Below are 19682 nucleotides of genomic sequence, written 5' to 3' on the forward strand. Positions count from 1 at the left end.
ATGAGGTTAAATCATTTCCCCTGAAGCCCTGCTACTATTCATGTTTTAATGTCACAGAGCTGGAAGGGAACTTAGGTCATCTAATCACAGATTCAAACCATACTAAATCTCAAAGCCTTGGAGAATGCATCCCAGCCATTAATTTTTGAGAGAGACCCAGAGAGGGAAAGTCACGGGGCTGCAGCTCCAGCTTGGGCCTCCTGAATCCCAGTCCAGCTCTTGTTCTGTTTCTCGGGTTGTCATGGAACAGTGTGGACTCTGTGTATTTGTCTTGTCAGATCATGGTCTCCAGCAAGTGTCTGGATAACCTACTCAGTTCCTTCTTTCTGAGGGAAGCACAGTGACCCTCCAATAGCATCGCCGTACTTGGGAGTTCCCTGGACACACACAGTTTCTGGCGCTCACCACTGTGACTAAGCGTTTGGAAGGTTCTAATCCTAAGGGCACAAAGAAAGTAGAACAGCCCAGGAAACTGGAGTACCCCAGCCTTCTCTGAGCCTGAGGATTGTTTTAACGTAGCAAGTCCTCTCACACGCTGCGTTTTTCAGCCCTCATTTAAACTGGCAGGAAATGTGTAAATGTTAAAATGTTATTATTCAAAAACCCTTGAGAATCCCCATGGATCATCATAGTGATTAAAATGCAGCAGAGAAGACCCCTTGCTTCAGCAGCTCACAGGGCAAAAGGAAAGTGCACACCCAGAATGAATAAAAATGGAAAGTTGAAGGGACTGGGAATTAGCATGCTGGTGTGCCCTGCTGTTCAGTGGAGCAGCGGGCCTCGGTGTATGGGGAGACTGAGGACACAGCCCTCCCCGTGTCGTGTCCCCCTGTTCCTCTCCTGGAAGGGCAGGTGGGAGGAGTGCTGTGGGCAGTGGAGGACGAGCGTTTGAGGAGCTATGGAGCTCCCAGGGCGGGAGCACAGTGATTCTCAGTCGAAGGAAGGCCTTGGACCGAGGGTCCTCTTATGGAGTCCATGAGCCCTGGGCACAAGGGTCCTGTCTCTGCTTTTTCTAATGTATTTCCACTTTTTCTGAGGCCTGTCAAGGCCTTTCTTCTCCTTCAGTGTCCAACTCAAAATCTACCTCCTCTGAGAAGCCTCTTGTTTCAAAGTTATCACACGCTCATTGCTACTCACTGTACTGTGCATTTGGTTTATACTTTTCTTTAATCTTTGCTTTGAATTCTAGTTATTTCTTTATATGCTGGTCTCTTCCAATAGCTGGTAGGCTGCTGGAGCAGAGGTCGTGTCTTCGTCTTTGTATCTTCGGGTGCTCCCTGAAGATGGATATTTCGCACACGTGTATTGATGAAAGGAGGGCTCACAGTGATGGTGCTGGGCCCTGCTTCTCACTTCAGCCTTCTCACTGTCTTACCTTTGGTCACCTCCTCCTGTGTCGAGACTTATAAGGACGATGTTAGTACTTGGCATGTGCAGTGTTGTTGACAATCCTTGTGACAACCTGTGAGGAACAGAGAAGTAGTAGGTCTCATCTGTGAACAAAATATGAATAAGAGCAGGTGTTAACATCTGTTCAGAGCTGGCATGTGCCAGGCATGGTCTAAATGCTTCACACATAAAATTCCCATAACAATCCTATGAAATAAGTACTGTTAAGATCCCAGAATTATAGATGAGATTGCCAGGCACAAAGAAGTTCAGTAATTTGCTTAAGAGCTGGCTTTGGTGTTGGGGCTTGGGGGAGATCTGGCTTTTGATCGGTGTATTATATTGTTAACACCTTGTCCCTAAGAGACCTAATATTATCCTGACTTTACTGAAGGAAAGGACCGTTGAGTAGGTCTTTGCCCACTCATTGATTTGCCAGGAAATCTAGCTTAGTCTTGGATATAGTATTTTATGGGAAGGAGTGCCAGCTTGTTGAGATCCTCAGGTTCTTAGATCTTGACCAGCTTTTCAAATGCCAAGGTGTCTTTTCTTGGAAATTGCTGGGTGAGCCATGTCAAATAAGAATCCCTTCCCATGATTTCCTCTACTCTGGTGGACTATGGTTTCTCTACTGGGATTATGACCCTCAGAAATTCTTACTCTTCGCATATTTCCTCCTGCCATAAGGTTCCATTCCTTTTTCCACCCACTTCCTTCCTCCAGCATCTGTCTGTTAGGGAGCTCTTGGCATCTGTCTCTCTTTCTGCATTGATAGCCGACATGAGTGCATGGCTGTTGGACAGGGCCTTCATTGTTGGCGATGCCAGCAGCAGTCAGAACATGCTCTGCGGCCTGGGTTCCAAGGTCCACCCAGGCAGTGTGAGCCTGGCTGGCTCCCAGTTCTGGACTGGTGTTTTTCTTTTGTTGTTGGACTCCCATCTCCTCAAAAAAGTTGTTAAGTAAGGAGGTAGAAGCTGGTGCCAAGGAAGAGAAGCCTGTTACCAGCACCCTCTTTCACATTCAGATGTGGTCAGGGAGACACTGCCCCCTGGGCCAGAACCTAGAGGAAGCTGGCCATTAGGGTATGGTCCTGGAGATGGCCGGTTTTCCACTCCGGTTGACTCCCACTTCCCTAGGAAGTCCCATTGGCCCGAGTCACCATTAGATGCTTATGTGGCCCCACCGTCAGCCTCATGGGCAGCTTCAGGCACACTGGCAGCTGACTTACGTGGTGTTCATACCCCAAAAGTCAGGGCTTCCTGAGGCCTGAGTGAAGCCATGCAGAACTCCATGTACGCAGCACTTTTTCCCTGGAGATACGATCCAGGCTGTCAGGGCTTAATCAGTGCTCTGGACTTGACCTTCGGGGTTTGGGGTGTGAAAGTCCCAAAGCAGTCAAGAATAGAGGAAGGAGAGGCCAGAGTTCATGCTTCTGGGCTCCTGTGGGTGAGTCATCAGATCCACGAGGTGGAGCTCCTTGGCCACCCCTCCACGGCCTCTGCAGACCTGCCAAAAGCCAAGCCAGCTGTAGAGACCAAACTGTCCTTTGGGTGGGGTGGGGTGCATGGAACCATATCCCTGCTCAGACCTCAGGGTGACAGGCTCAACGTTTGGAGAGCTGGTTACCGGGGTCCTTCCTGAAATGCGGACCTAGCACTGTGGGACCCTGGCGTCGGGCTTGGGTGGTGCAGGGTTGTGTGTGTAAAGTGTGGCCCTCCTCACCTGACAGCCTTGGGACTGCGGGCCTGCTGATGGGGGTGGCGTGCTGTGCAGGCAGGCCCAGGAGAGGCCTCCCCATGGGGCTCTGCCAACCTCGAGGGGAAGTGTGCTGTCGCAGTGTGGTGAAGACGTGCCTTCTCATCACTATCAGAACATAAAAGGGATTTTTAAGGACCACGCAGGCAACCTGCTTATTTTAGATCTTGAAGCCCAGCAAGATGAGATCACTGCCAAGGCCACCCAGCGAGAGAGCAGATAGCAGGACCAGAGCCAGGTGTGCCGACGCCTGGGTCTCCCCCACCTCTCCAGACCAACCACTGGAGGCCTGAGGGCCTTAGATTTCTCATCTGTAAAAATAGTTGAGCTTGACCCTTTGGGTTCCAAGATCCTCTGATCTCATGAACAGTTTGGAGAGCTTTGTGCAGACTAGAGAATCGTTTGGTGCCGGTACCGTACATTTCCACTTACAGAGAAAGTCAGGTTGGACATTAGCCGTGGAGTGTGAACTAGTGCTCAGCACAGGGTTGTCATCTGCCCCTCTGATGTGGGTTAAAATCGCTAATAGGTCTGAGTTCGTGCAGGGAGAGCCTGTTCGGTGTCCTGGCATGATACTGATGTTGGACTCTGATTTGGTCGATTATTTATGCTACCTCAGGGCAGAGGTATTTGGTCCCTCGGGGAAGCATACAGTAGTGGCTGGCCTCACGAGCTGGCAGTGTCGGGTTTCCGGGATGTTGGGGCCGTCTCAGGAGCACGGCACACGTCTCGGCACTGACAAATCAGACCCTTTTAATTTCAGTGGACCAGCTAAGGTTAAACTTAAACAAATAGGAGCAGCTGGGAGGCTTTGCAAAGAGTGAGATGTGCACATTCTCAAAAAAAAAACCTGTGTTCCCTGAGGAAGGAAGGAAGAGGGGTGGAACTCTGAATCGCCACCCGCCCCCCCTCCAAACCTGAGGAAGGAAGCGGTTATTTCTCTCCTGGTTTGTTTTGCACTTTCAGTTAAGGAATTCCAGAAGTCGCAGGTTGTGGATCATGACTTCCATCACCCCCCCACCCCCCCACTGTTGCTGCTTGCCAGAGGAAGGGAGGGCGGGTGGCTCTAAATAACACTTTGGCCTTTATGGAAATGTATCAGATGTTCCAGGAGTGAGTCTCGCTTGCTCGTGCTTGCTTGTTGGCGGCTCTCTCTCTCCCTCCCTCTCACTTTTACTCCGCATTCACTCTCCTCACTTGTGTCCTTTCTGTGGGATATAGTTAGCACCTCCTGTCGCCTTATATAGCCAGGTCTGGTCGTTAATGTTAACAGAAATCTAACAACAAGGAAGGCTGCCAGATAGCATTAATCAGGCCAGTGTTTGGAATTTCATAAATGCTCTGACTTTGGGTACAAATTGGACATTAAGAACAATACGAAACTGTTTGCTGACTTCCTCTCTCCTCTTCTGTCCCTCTGCCTGCTCCCCAGCCATCCAGCTTCTCTCCCTTTTCCCCTGCTTCTGAATTCCTCTGCTCGGCCGTGCGCTCGCTGCATTGGAACTTTGTTGGTTTTTGCCGTGTTTAATTTTGTTATTTCTCTGTCTCTCCGTCCACTCCAAGACCACAGGCAGAGCAGCGGTGGCCGGAGCCAGGACTCTGCGGAGGGGCAGGACGGGCAGGTCCCGGAGCAGTTCTCAGGTCTCCTCCACGGCTCCTCCCCGGTGTGTGAGGCGGGGCAGGACCCTCTCCAGCTGCTCCCTGCCCCTGGCCAGAACCATCGAGAAGGGTCCCCCGCGCAGGGCGCCTGCCCCGAGGAGATGCAGCTGGAGCAGACAGGCAGGCGTGCGTCCGGAGCCTCCCCGCCCCGTATGCTGGACCAGAGTAGGAGAGTGGGCCACCCGGCAAGCCTGCCCCCCGCCCACAGCCAGACGCACCCCAAAACTTCAATGCGCACAGCCTTTCCACGCCCTGGGGGCGCCGAGGAGGAAGGTGACCCGAGCGGGGCCAGGAGCCGAGCCCCTCCCACCAGCAGACCCAAGGCTGAGCTCAAACTCAGCCGCAGCTTGTCCAAGTCTGACTCTGATCTCCTGACCTGCTCCCCAACGGAGGACGCCACGATGGGGAGCCGGAGTGAGTCCCTCTCCAACTGCAGCATTGGGAAGAAGAGGCTGGAGAAGTCGCCCTCCTTCGCCTCTGAGTGGGATGAGGTAAGGCTGCGTGTTGTCTCGGGGAAGAGAGCCAGGCTGGCCGAGCCCCTGCGCTCACCCGGGTGCCGATGCCCAGGACCAGCACAGGGGCCGCGGCTGCCGGCTTCCTTCACACTTCCACCAGAGTGTTTCCGACAGCTGGGAGGGGGCAGGTGCCCTGGAGCCAGGACAGGGGTCTTCGTGCCTGCGTGGCAGAGGACAGGTCCACTTACGGTTAATCTGCAGGGCGGAGGCCCAGCAGAGCAGGACTGAGGAAGAAGCAGTTCCTAGAAGTGACATGCTGTTTGGAAATATTTGGATCCCATCGGCCTAACTGAGGGAGCCAGACTCGCCCTGAAGATGCTGCGGAAGAAGTAGAGGACTTCCTGTGAGCCTTCAGGAGGAAGAGGGGAGATGCAGGGCTGGGGGATGGGGCTTTGGGAGAAGCTGCTGAAAGGGAACCAGAGGGGGATTTTCTGTTTCCCGCTGCGTGTGATTCTCCTGTTTTTCCCAGGAAGACCACATGCTCTCCCGGCAGAAGCTTCTGCCCATCCCACATTCCTGGGTTGGTGGGGCAGAGGGCTAGGTGGTTCAGGAAACAGAGTGATTAGTGAGGAGAACACATTTGGAATCTGAGGCCCAGGTTCCTTTCAGAGCCATTGTTAAAGAATAGAAATATGTGCCCAAGTATTTTGCAGTGACCTGTGACATGTCTTCCTGGGCAGAAGAATGTGTTTCTCAAAGCTTGGTAAACATGCAGGGAATGTTCAAGTACTACCCTCGCAGGCTTCTAGCTGAAAGGAAGCTGACTTTGAAGCGGACTGGATCTGTCTCCCCGGAACATTTTCACAAGATGAATTTAGCTCTCAAAGAGGAGGGGACCACTGCAGCTGGCATGTCCATTTGAACATTCTGTAGACTAAATGCCCTACCCAGCCCATCCGGGTTGCAGCTGTAAAAGTTATGTAAACCAAAGCTAATCCCATTCCCAGTATGGGAACAGGGCGGGGCCAATTCCTCCAGCACTCATCTCCAGATAAGATGAGGTTTAGGACTCTGTTTAGTCAGGGACAGGAAGATCCTGTGCCAGAGGAAATCTTCGCTGTTTGGCAAACCAGGATTTGGTGGTGAGCCTGTGGCTGATGCCAGGCCACTTAAGGAAATGTAGCTAGTGTTCGAGAGCGCCTGTGCCCGAGAAATGGCACACGGGAGAGCAGGGGTCTGTAGGGACGTGTGCTCTACCTTTGTTTTCAAAACAGAGTTTTTCTAACTTACAGTCCAGTATAGGATAAGGCAGTTTAAGAGTAAGAGGCAATATTCTCTGAAGTGGCAGAAGAAATCAACAGAGAAAAACATCAGTGGGAGTGGAGTGGGCAGAGATGAGGCGTATGAGAGGGCAGAAAGGGGGCTTCAGGAAAGATCACGGAGAAGTAGAGTTGGATATGGAATTCAAGAGCCAGGTGTTCTGGTTAGAACCAGATTGGAGCCATGGGATGGCGAAAGGACATCGAGGCGGAGATAGCAGGTGAGCGAGCGAGAGGGTCTGGGGGAGCTTTGGTCACGTGGCTACTGTCATGTGCAGAGAGTGTACAGGGAGAGGAAGAAGTAAGGGCGGAAGGTGAGACTGGGAGAAGAGAGTGTGAGGACTTGGCCGTGAGGCTGAGAAGTGAGGGGGTGCTTTGCTATCACGGCAATGGCTCAGAGCTCTTCACACAGGCTGCTGGACCAGCCTGATGAATCACCCCTTCTTTATGTCTCACCCTGAGTACATCCTCCACCCCAAGCGGTCAGCAGTGCTGGACGATTCTTCACAGACTGTCCAGGCCCTGTTGCAGCACTGCCAGGCAGTGTTATGGGTTCCACCATTTCCTCTTGGAAAAGAAACATAAAATCACCGAGGCACGCCAGGCTTAATTGAAGTTGCCTGTTGAGTCTCCTTATATCCTAATGAAAGGAGGTGCATACGCTGGTACTGTCTTGGTGGGTAGAGATTGCTGGTGGATACAGGGAACCCAGGGACTCCTGGGCCAGGCTGTGGTGAGGCTAACCACCAGAAGGACTGTTACATTTTAAGTTTGAAAAAACTAAAGGCAATTGAGGTCTTGTTGGAAAGCATTCAGAAGATGAAGCTGTGCTTGCATAGTAAACATTAACAGAGTGCTTTACGTTTAACCCTTCAGTATTGTTTTGAGCCGTATTATACTTGGTTTGGGGGGATAGCTCTATCTAAAGAGAAACTTGAGGAGTGTTTCCCACCCTGTTTGGCCCTAAACGCAGGACTTGGCAGACTTCCCTAGAGCAGGGCATTAAGTAATGGCTGCTCGCCACCCACCCTGACCCCTGCCTGAAGGCTGCTTTGCCTGTATCCTGTGCTTGACAGTTTTATTTTCTTTGTCGTCATTAGCTCTAAGGGGTCGGTAAGGCTGCCCTAAAGGAGCTTGGGCCCAGCTCAGCTCTTCCCCAGGGGTCCAGGAGGAAGAGGGAGGCTCTGGGGCAGGGCGGCTGCGACCCCAGTGCAGACGGGGTTGCCCGTGGGTTGGCCGGGCTGATCCTAGAAGGCAGCGCAGGGCGGCCCAGGGGCCCTGCTCCGGAGTCAGTAGACCTGGCTCCATCAACTTCACCTCCGTGTGGGAGGCTCCAGGAAGCCTCGGAGTGGTTACCCTCATTTGTGAAACAGGCGTCAAATCTGTGTTTCAGAGGTGTTTTTACCAATTAGATACGTTTCAGCACTCAGTACAGTTCCAGTAGGCATAAAGTGTTGTGCGAATGGTAGATATTAATACTATTATTGTGTCTGCAGCTTTGGAGGGAGAGAACTGGGCCCTGGAGCATCTTTAAAACTTGAGAAAGGCAGAGCTCTGGGGGAAGGTTTGGTGGAGACTAGGAAGTTCAAGTGCTTCAGCCTCCTGCCTGACTCTGCCTTACCCAAGACGGAAGAGCCCGCCCCGCCTGGGAGAGGAGGGCAGGTGCCGCACATTGTTCTTCGAGAAATTAATGAGCTTTTCTGCCTGATTCCCTGGGAGGGAAGAGGTTAGAGAGCAGTCTGCAGCCTCTCCCCTTTATTGTTCCAGTGTAGGCCCGCCTGATGGGCCGGGTGTGGGGTGATGCATGTTGGGCACATGCGCAGTGGACCATCCCTGTTCTCACACGCAGCCTGTTCCTCACAAGTGTTACTGTGGGCCCTACTGATTGCCCTGGACCGAAGATTCTGGAAGTTAGCCTGGTTAAGGGCAACCTCTGAGACAGTGGGCACTAGGGATGCTTGTATTCTCCCTATTTTCTGTTGTGTTTCTGGTAACAAAGAACTAATGAGAGTTTGCTTTGAAGAGTGCTCAGGCTAAGAGGTGCTCTAAATCCCAGCTTCAATAGACACTTTCTGTGTTCTCCAGTCAAATCAGCACCTTCTTTGTCTTAATGATCCCTTGCGGCATCATAGAAGGTAAACTGAGAGCCTGAAGATAAATAAAACTGTAAAATATATAGATAAGGAGTGGGAAAATCACCTTCAGCTCTCTACATAGTCTCTGTTAATGTTTGATATATATCCAAATTTGAGATCTTAGTACATTTGCTAGTTTATAATTTGCTTTTCTTACCTAATTGCTGCATATCGGGGATGGCTTGCTGTGGCCGTGCCAGTAAGATCTGGACTCAGGTCCTCATTCTGAAAAGCACAGTATCCTGTCTCTGCTTATATCATCGGGTTAGTTAGCTTGTTCTTCTAGCTGTTCTCTGGTTGTTAGACGCGGTGCATGGCACCTTCCATCTGCCCTTCAGTGTGTTCCCCACCCTCCCTACCTGCCTGTGCGCCCCCAGAGGCCCACCCTTGTGAACTGCATCACTCGGCCAAGGAAATCTTGGATTGGCTGGGTTGCTCTACTGAAGCCCCCAGCCCTGTGAGAGACCCTGGCTCCGTAGCTGTTCTCTGTGCATTTTGGTAACATTCCTCCCCCAGACCCTCTAGGTCTGGGGCTCCACCCTTGTTCCTCTCTCTGTCCCCAACAGAAACCTGTGCCAGTAATCCCTTTATTTAGCTCCTTCAGTTCCCCAGTTCGAGTGTGCCTTCTTTTTCCTGCAGGGACCATCAGTGATACAGACGTTTCTAGCACGGTTTCTGTCAAGTCTAAACAACCACAGATGGCTGTGTGCTGGGGCAGTCAACACGGCTCTTGCATGTAAACTGTACATTAATCTTCATTTGCAGATGATCCAGAAGGCCTGGGTATTCAGGGTGCTGGGAAGCAGGAAAAATTCATCATTTAACTGGAAGCCTTTCCCGCTTCCAACTCTAGGGAAGAAACCTGTTCTCCTTCCACGCGGTTGGCAGTGTCGACAGCATCTCAGCTCCCTACATGTATTTTAATCCTCTGTCACTGTGCTGCACGCTGCACCCATAGGCACGCGCGCACACACACACGCACATACACACACGGCAGTAGCAGTTGGTGTCTGGTCAGATAGTAGTTTAAATGTATAAAAAGTCCTAAGGGATCAGATAGGTCTCTCTCACACCTGCCTTTGAATGGGATTGAAGCTCTGGAAAGGAAAAGCCACAGAAGGCCACTTGGCTACTTAGCATAAACATTTGAGTCATTTAGAACTTAGCTAAAGGCTTAAGTGATGAATCTGTGTTTTATAATCAGCTTTCATCAATATTAAACTAGTGAGAGATGGGTGAAGAACAGGGACATGCTTTGCATACATTTTGTGCAAACAGAGTAATCTCTGGCCGGGGGTTTGGGGAGTGTCCTGGTTTTGACTGAAATGGTAGCTGCAGGGACCTTGAGTCCCTCCACGTGGAGTGAAGGGGCTCCCTCCCAGGCCAGGTCCCAGAAGCTTTTCCAGCAGGCTGTCCAGTTGGAGGCATGATGTCATCGAGAGAAATGCTGATTGGTTCAACTCCACAGAGGCTGTGCTTGCTTTTAACCCTTGAGGGTCAGGTGTGCAAGAAAATACCTTAGATCTTAAACCCAGAGATTTGGGCTTGAGTTCCCACTGACCATGGCTGAACTTCCCATAACATTGTTCTGCAGTGTGTATTGTTCTTTATTATGTAAACAAGTCCTTTCTGCTGAGCACAGCCCTCCCACTCGAAAGAAGAATGTGACCCTCCTACCTCTTGGGACAGATTGGAGCCTGGAGTGACTATTTACGTTGCTTCTGGGTTTATTCAGGAGTCACTTTTATCCTAGAACCTCTACATCCCCTTTTGGTTTTAAGTGGTCTCATAGGATGGAGGGTGTTTTTGTTTTCCTATTTTAAAAATAAGCTCATTTATTGAATAGTAGTATTAGTGTTAGTCGCTCAGTCTGACTCTTTGTGATCCCATGGACTGTGGCCCGCCAAGCTCCTTTTTCCATGGGAATTCTCCAGGCAAGAATACTGGAGTGGATTGCCATTCCCTTCTCCAGAGGATCTTTCCGACCCAGGAATCGAACCTGGGTCTCCTGCATTGCGGGCAGATTCTTTACCATCTGAGCTACAGGGTATAGAGTCCTATGTAAACAGTTTTGGCCTTTTTGTCTGACAAATCCACGTGATTTTCTCAGTCTAGATTAAATATATATGTAAATATGGGCATCTCCATGGCCTGGTACATTGTAAATAAGCCAGAGCTGGTCCTGGCTCTGCAGTAGGCCAGGGATGAGAAGATCAGTGTGGCCACCCCTGCCTGCATCTCCGGATTTCCTCATTGCTATTTTTCCTATCTTTTTACTTATTCTGCCTCTTTATTTTCTTTTATTTATTTACGTACTTACTTTGGCTTCCCTGGGTCTTAGTTGCTGTGAGAGGGCGTTCTTAAGTTACAGTGAGCAGGGGCTGCTCCCTACCTGCAGTGCATGGGCTTCTTACTCTTGTGGCTCCTCTTTCTCATTGCCGAGCACGTACTCTGGTGTGAGGGCTCAGGAGTTGTGGCTCAAGGGCTTAGTTACCCCGCAACACGTGGGATCTTAGTTTCCCAGCGAGGGATCAAACCCGTGTCCCCTGCATTGGCAGGTAGATTCTTAGCCGCTGGACCACCAGGGAAGTTCCGCTTCTTTATTTTTCTCTCTCTTTTTTTTTCACCCCTTTGCTCTTTCTCTCATTTTCATCTATGCTCTTTCCTGTCTTTTTTACTTTCTTCCTCTTTTTTTTTTTCCCTCTTCATTCTTATTTTTACTGGTAGAATCAAGGAGAGGCTTTGCTAACAGCCTTTCATTCTCAGCCTTCTCCTCCAGCGGTTTTCTATTTTTTGTTAAATATTTTTATATTCTACAGAACATCTTACTACTTGTGGTATAGGCTTTTTATTTATATAGACGCTGGGAAAACAGTGTGGACTGCACGTGGACCTCCTTTGAAATCTGTGACCCTCAGCAATGACACAGAGCTCTTTTCTGGATGCCAGTGTTGTGCTCTCGCCCTCAAAGATGTGATCCTGTCTCTGCTCTGTGTTTTCATGGAACACTGCCCAACCCGCCTGGGGCTCCTTTACTTTCCTTTGTCCTGCTTTCTTCCCCAGGGTGCCCCCAGGGGAGTAGCCAGTGGCCTGTGCTTGTGGCCTGAAGATCCTGGGCAGGGCCACGATGCTAAGGACTCTACCCCAGCATGCTGTTCTGTCCTGCTCAGGAGCTCGAATGAGCCAGTCTTCGCGCCATGGGGCCCCCCTGTCCATAACTCAGAGCGGCCTGTTTCTCTCTCTGGACAGGTGGAAAACTGCCGGAGCTCGCTAGGAGCCTACAAATGACAATTTGTCTGATAGTCTGTTCTTGCCTGCCCTGATTTAAACAACCAGGAAGCCATTGTAAACTCAGTGGAAGTAGTATGGTTTGTATAAATGTTCCAGTTCCTTTCTGCTTTGGAGCTATTTTCAGCAGACCCTCCAGAGAAAACCAGGGCGGTGCCTTGTATCTGCTGTGCGTTTGGGCATGCCGTCCTGGGGTCTGCTGTTGGGCGAATAGCTCTGTGCTGGCTTGTAGGACTGGAGAGACCAGCCGTTCTGACAGGTGTGAGGTGACAGTGCATTATGGTTTTGATTTGCATTTCCAAGTTGCTTAATGATGTTGAGCATCTTTTCATGTACCTGTTGGCCACTTGTTTATCTTTATTTATTTTTGCCCTTGCTGGGTCTTTGTTGCTGCACACGGGCTTTTTCTAGTTGCAGTGAGCAGGGGCTACCCTCTCGTTGCAGTGTGTGGTTTCTCATGGCAGTAGCTTCTCTTGTCGTGCAGCCGGACTCTAGGCACGCAGGCTGCAGTAGTTGCAGCACTTAGTTCAGTGGTTGTGGCGCTCGGGCTTAGTTGTCCCATGGCATGTGGAATCTTGGACCAGGGGTGGAACTGGTGTTCCCTGCATTGCGAGGTGGATTCTAAACCACTGGACCACCAGGGAAGCCCTGATTGTCTAATTTAGAAAAATGTCTATTTAGGTCCTTTGCCCATTTTAAAATTATTTTATATATATTATATATATATATATATATATATATTTTTTTTTTTACTACTGAGTTGAATTCCTTGTGTGTTTCGGATATTAACTCCTTGTTTGGATACGTGGTTCACCAGTGTTTTCCCCCATTCCCTTGGTCGCCTTTTAGTTTGTCACTGATTCACTCTGCTTGTGCAGATGCTTTTTAGTTTGATGCAGTCCTACTTGTTTATTTTTGCTTCTGTTGCCTTTTGCTTTTAGTGTCAAATCCAAAATATGGCTGCCAAGACCAAGCATCCTGGTGATTTTTTAGAGCAACTGTTTGATCCTGTCCACTATTTGATTCAGTTTTCCAAATGAGGAAACTAAAGTTTGCAAGCTGAAATGACTTGCCTGAGATGTTGGTGCTGTTAAATGAGGGAGACCAGTTGGAGCTTCTAAGTCTTAATGAGATTGTAGTTATTAATAGCATATAGGTGAGTTGAATTTTCATTTTGGTATTAATTAGCAGTTACTTTTCAGTTCTTATTTAACCCCAATTTATTGCAGCCCTATTTTACTTTGCTCCCCAACTCCAGAAAAAGAAATTTTTTTTTGTTCTAGATATATAAAGGAAAGTAATTTGAAAGAGGGAATCCTGGGAAACGCATGAGTTTTTCTTTTCACTATTAAAGCTCAAAGCGCCTCCTCCCTCTACTGACGTCGCAAACAGAAGACTGTTAGGTGTTTTCTTCTGTGACTCACAGACTGATAAGATGATTTTTAAGCAAATTTTTAAATCAAGAGATCAGAGGAATCTGAACAAAGTCACTTGCACGTTTCCTGAGGTGGTGATCGAGCTTTTGCTTGGAAACCCGAAGTGGCCCCCCTCTACCGTCCGCCATTACCTGTGTGAGATTGCGAATGCGCCTTCATTTCTGGTTAGGGTCTGTGACTTCCACCCCATCACTTCTGGATCCGCACACTGTCCTGCCTAGCAGTTGTGCAGGTATTTGACACTGTGATTCTGTCCTCCCACCCTCAGACCTTCTCATTTCCTTACCAGGAAATCCAGCTCCTTCTCCCTCAGCTTGGGTGGTGGTTCTCTCACCGCTTCCGCCCCAGCTTGTCTCTGGCTGCCTTCAGGTCTTCAGGTCCTCTCAGAGTCATAGGACGTCACCACAGATTGCATTATATATTCTGATGGAGTTTTACTTGTCACATACCACCCGGTAACACCTCATCAAGGAGTTTGATGAACCTCCTACTCTGCTGAAAAATCACAGGAACCCATTGTCAGTGAACCCAAATCCAGGGCCGTGTATGAGAGCCCCTTTTTCTGCCTTAGGGAGCCGTACAGATTGCTGCTCTGTGAAGTGACTGACGGCTCCGGGTTGCCTTATGAAGCTTCTGCCTGCGCTCCCCGCCTGAGGCAGGGTTCAGCCTCTCTCCTGTTGTGCTTTTTGACAAAATCAGTGTAGGTCTTCCCTCTGGCTCGGAGGTGTGACTGTACCTGCTCTCCTCCTGACAGGCCGAGGGGCTGCCTGGCCCCCGAGTCCTTCTCAGGCAGTGTGTAGCATCTGTAGGACTCTCACTGTGGCCTTATTTAGAGGCAGAGATGATTTTGTAGCAGTTTTTTTTTTTTTTTTTTTTTTAAGCAATAGGATGGATGAGATTTGGGGAAGCCTGTGTGGTATAAATGACCCCATGCCTGGCTCTGTAAAGGGTGTCTCAAGCCCTCATGTGCCGTTGACTCCGAGTGCTTCCTCTCCTCCCCACCCTGTGTCAGTCACCAGGGTTTTCTCTCAGAATCTCCCCCTTCCTCTCCATCCCCACCTGCCTTCCTGGTGTCGGCTCGACAGCCACCACCTCGGTGTTCTGCTTTGCCCTGGGCTTCTCCTCTAGTTCATGTTACTTGTCACTGCCTTGACATAGTCCTAAATATTTTGTATCATCTCCCCTGACTGAGAACCTCCCCAGTGCCTTATTGCTATAGCACAAACTTGAAATTTCTCGGCCTGGATTCATGGTTCTGCAGAAAATAACCCAATTCCAGCTTCTGCACATGGCTTTCTGTCTCATCTTGCACTCCATTTTTCTGGTTCCCGTCAATTCCTTTACCCACTGTTTTCCTCAACACTTTGGTTTATACCTTTGTCCCTGTTGGAATGCCTTTCTCCGTTTCTTCCTGTTGAAATGCCAAAAGCTTGCTCATTCATTCACAGTTATTGAGAACCTGATGTGTGCTCATTGTTCTAGGCGCCGGGCATAGTAGAGAAGTGAAATAGTAAACAAAATAGATACACCCAGCTTTTGAGAGATTACAGTCAAAAGGGAGAGATTATATTAAACAAGTACAAACAAAAAATCGTCACAAACAAAGATAAGTGCTCTTGAAGAAAGTACTGTGAGAGGTGGAAGGTGGGGAGTGGGGCTCAGTTTAGATCAGTGAGGAAAGGAGCCCAGTCAAGAAGAGGAGGGCAAACCTCTGTCGGTTCCAGAACCTGCCTCCTCGCAGCCTGGGAGTGCAGAGGCCTCTCACTGGACACTCTCTCCTCAGGCACTAATTTGGCACGCTGGTCATTGCTGATCTTGTCTTTTTTGTGCATGGCCTGTTTCCCTAACCGGATTAGAGACATTTCAAGGATAGTAATCACAGTTCATTTTACAAAAGGGACACTTCGAAATGTGTCAGTGGTTAAGGACCTTGGAAGGAGGTCGGAGGTCCTGAGTCTAAGGACTCAAGGTTTGGATGGCTGAGGACCTTGCCAGGCTTGAGCGGAGAGAGCTTTCTTTTTGTTCCTGAGGGAGATAGAATAATTAAGTCCTTCTCCAGCTCACCCTTCAATCTTGAATTTTATTTTCTTACTCATTCTCTAGTAATAAGTAATAGCTCTTTTATATCACAACAAAGAATTCTAGAGAATACGCAGAATAATTTGCTTCACAGATGGGAGCATAGAAATTTATGGATTTCAGAAGAGGTTTATTGCCAGTGTTTTATGGATTTCTCACTTAATTTGATAGATTAGCTCCCCTCCCTCCATTTTCTTTTAAAGCCAAAAATGCTTTATGAAAACATTCTAATTTGGAGAGGGAGCATTAAATTTTACATTTAAATGCCAATATCAGTTTTAAGCTAACTCCATTTACTGCTTGCCCTTCCCCCTTACATAAAATAGTTAACAGTTATAAAGGATTTGAAAATAAAAGTCCCCCCTTGCAAATGTCACAGTAGGCGTTATAACTCTTTCTGCTTTAATGGCAGCCCACTCCAGTATTCTTGCCTGGAGAATCCCACGGACAGAGGAATCTGGCAGGTTATCGTCCATAGGGTTTCAGAGTCGGACATGATTGAATCAAATTAGCACATCATATATTGAAGTAAAGACTAGAAATAGCTTTGGCCAGTTCTTGGCCCCTACTCTTTTCAATTAGATTGAGAGGAGAAAAGAACCAAACCAGATATGGTATGTTTCAGGTCCATTTCAGTTAAAATATCAGCTCCTGCCCAGGTAGCTCCATCCATCCCTGTAGGTGTCCAGAAGGACTTGCAGTGGAGTGAACGCAGAACCAAAGAAATCCTCAGCTGCGTCCATGTGTTTAAGGGCTTCACAGGTACTTACTTGATAGAGTGGAAGCGTTAGCATCTCTGACATCTGTGGTGCAGGTAGAATTGATTTGTCAGAAAAGGGAATTTTCCAAAGCCCATTTTAAAAAAATCAACAATATTGCCACTGATCCAGAATGAAGGTCCTGGATGAGTTTCCCCTGTTGGGTTAACACAGAGGCCTGGCCATGCTGTAGCTCAGATAATGCTATTTCTCTAGTCTGAACTTCTTCTGAAGGTTCAATTAGGTTTGGCCTGTTTTCACCCTGGGCAGCCACTTGAGAACTGCCAGCTTCTAAGGCCAGAGCCCAGTGATGGGTGCATTTGTTTCACTGCTGGCAGGGACTGCAGTGCCACATCTCCTGGACCCTTGAGGAGGGCACCAGAGACTGATCTCAGTGAAGAGCTTGTCTGTTGGTCCTCACGTAGAGATGCAGGCATGCCTCAGAAGGGTTTCAGCTGCCCAGATGGACCCGAGCAGGCTGGATGATGCAGCCTCTTCGGGCCCCGTTCCTGGACAAGAGCTCCATCCTGTGTCACTAAGAACTTTGTGTGACATCATCACTGGTGGTCACACCCAAGTCATTCCACAGAGCAGCATTTGTTGGGTTTCAGCCTGGCTTGTGGAAAATGAGGTGCACCTGCCCCGTAACATTTCCAACAACGGGAAGAGGGAATTTCATTTGAGAGTCCCTGAGTATCTTCTGTAGGTGTACCACTCAAGAGCTGCTTTGGGGAGCGTTTGTGTACCTCTCCCACGTTTGCCACTGTGCCCTTTCCTTGATTTAGTTTAGACAAATGCTTCCTACTGGTATTAAAATACATTTCCAAGCCTTTGTATGCTTAGCATTATTCAGGCCGGTATCATTGCATTGTTTGCTCAATTCTATGTAATGTGGTCATTATGTCTATGTTTTCTCAGTTTTGACCTACAAAAGGAAATACAGCATCATAAATCCAAAGCCACCTTGGTTAGAGGCAGTCAGCTGTCCAAGGGTGAGGGTTCCGTGTCCAAAGAAACAAAGCTGGAGCCAAGAATATGATTGACACCTGGGAAATCTGCAGGACTAAATAGGCTGAGCACAGCCTTGCCCTGAAATCCCAGCGTAACGAGATGAAACGAAGATACAGACACTTAAGTGTGGTGTACTAGAACAGATCAAGGAAGCAGCTCAGTTCACACGGTGATTGTACGCCTGTGGGGCTCTTTGTCCTGTGAGTCGGTGGCAGACGTGGGCTCAGGAACCGTCTCGCATGAGTAGCGGGTGCAGAGGCGCTGGCTGGCCTCCCTGGAGCCTGCTCTCAGCCCACTGTCAGTGGCTGTCCGGGCGGCTGACACCGTCCACCGGACCAGCAGGTACTTACTCGGCGCCAGCTCTGAGTGCAGGGCACACAGCTAAAGGACCTCGCTCCTTGTCTTAGGGAGCTTTTCTGAAGGGAGTCTGGCTCCTGGATTTTGTGTGAGGAGAGTTTCAGGGCAGTGGTCTCGCTGAAAGTAGGGGCTAGGGCCTGGTCTTAATGATGCACTTTAGTATTTTTACTTGTTTTATGTGTTCAACAAAAACAGCTTCCTAAATATGCTCTGGTTTATACCTTACGTGAGACTAAGAAAATGTTAATTGTTTGTCTGTAAACGAACTGTGTGTTTTCTGGGTTGGCTTGGTGGGAGTAAGTGTGCCCCAGCCCGTGGTGCCCCTCCTTGATCCTGCCGTGGCTAGATTCTTTTTCCACTTCTTTCACCTTAACGCCACTTTGTCATATGGGTCTTAGGGCTGGTGTTTAACTGAGTTCCTTTCACCCTCGTGCCTCGCCTCGTGCTGATTGGATGTTGCCAGCCTGTGTTGGGCAGAAGTCGGACAGCCTCAGTCCTCTCCTCAGTTCCACGGTTGGTTCCTTGGTGATTTCTAGCAAATTGTGGTCATCTCTGGGTATGAGTTTCTCTATCTGTAAAGGAGCATAAAACAAGAATGTTTCCTACAGGTTCCTTGTGGAATCTGGAAGGTCAGTCCCTCGCCTGGGACACATCAGGAGATGATCTGGAAGCCAGGCCTCTCAGAAGCACAGAGCGGTGTCACCAGCGGCTGCCCTTCACAGGTGGCCACCCCGCCTCTCTGCGCGGTGTCCTGCTTTGCATTCAGAGCAGGAAAGCTGTTAGCACGAGGCTCATTTAAAATCCCAGTTGAGGAGGTTAGCATAGCATCCTTAATTCTAGCGAATGGCTCCAGCTTTCTCTTGAGCAGTTGGAGTGATTAAATGTCATAATATATCAGGGGAGTGCCAGTTATGAACATGCATTTCATGCTGGGTGCGTTTACATTCTTTGATTGGTATTGGGCGTAGCACTGACCTACCTTGGCAGCACCTTTAACTGGGGGCCTTCGTTGACTCAGATTGGACTGAGCAGGGCCAGGACTGCTGCCAGGGCGTCAGCTGCTCTTTCACAGTCACCCTGTTGGAACAGCTAGGATCTTACCCACGTTTCTCATCACGCTGCCCACACAGCCAGGCAGGATATTTTTGCTCTGAGCCGCAATACTACTTAGATTCATCGTAAAATGTCAGAGCTGGAAGATTCCGTAAATATGAGTTATCTTCTTTACAGGTTAGTAGACTTCGGCCCGTAGAGAATGTGACCTACCCAGTGTCTCACGAGACCTTTGACAGTACCCAAGCCTCTGTTGCTTAGCAACATCTTTGGCACAGAGGGGGCACTCCCACTGGTTGAACAAAGGAGCAAACCCAGATCTCCTGGGACTTGTTTGAGCAAGAGAGTTAATTTTACCCTTTTTGGTAATGGTACCAGCATACCAAATCTGATTTTGGTTGAGTGACTGATTCCATTTGTTTTCTTGAAAGAGACTACCAGTCTTTCGTGTTGCAGATGCCACCTGAAAAGTTTGACCTTCTAGTTCGCTGTTTCCCTTATTGCACTTTAAGGCAGTGAGTCTCAAAGTATGATTACAGAGCAGCAGCAGCAGCAGCTTCACCTGGGAACTTGCTAGAATGCAAATTCTTAGCTCCTCCCCAGACCTGGTGAATTAGCTGCTCTGCGGGAAGCCCAGCAACCAAGGTTGTCACAGGCTCTGCTCTCCTGGCGATCCACGCAGGCCGAAGTCTGACAGCCTCTGTTGTAGGAGGTAAGTCTCGGGCGTGTTTCCTCCGGTGAACAGACAGTGAAAGGAGCACGCAGTTATGAACATAAGGAACTAAATGTAGGGATGCATAACACCAGAAAGCAAATAAAACTTAATGCCAGTTTTATCGGGCACATTTAATATATCCGTGATAATATCGTGCTAGTGGTAATTAGGCAAATGAAAAGCGGTTTATATAAATGGCTGTAATGAGTATTACTGAGGCAAATCAAGTTTTTATCGTTTTTTTCCCCTTATTAGCTTTCTCATATCTGATAG

At 48.9% G+C, this 19682-nt stretch overlaps 1 protein-coding gene across 9 annotated transcripts in view; it reads left to right on the forward strand.

Moving 5' to 3' along the window:
- ANKS1A (ankyrin repeat and sterile alpha motif domain containing 1A) overlaps positions 1 to 19682 on the forward strand; it is a 170419-nt gene that overhangs the window by 105538 nt on the left and 45199 nt on the right. For all 9 annotated transcript variants that reach the window (XM_061399027.1, XM_061399028.1, XM_061399030.1 and 6 more), the window contains one exon: positions 4708 to 5294. In XM_061399027.1, the coding sequence (XP_061255011.1) occupies positions 4708 to 5294 (587 nt within the window). The remainder of the gene's footprint in view (positions 1 to 4707; positions 5295 to 19682) is intronic.

Source organism: Bos javanicus, chromosome 23, assembly GCF_032452875.1.
Source record: "Bos javanicus breed banteng chromosome 23, ARS-OSU_banteng_1.0, whole genome shotgun sequence".
Taxonomy (NCBI): Eukaryota; Metazoa; Chordata; class Mammalia; order Artiodactyla; family Bovidae; genus Bos; species Bos javanicus.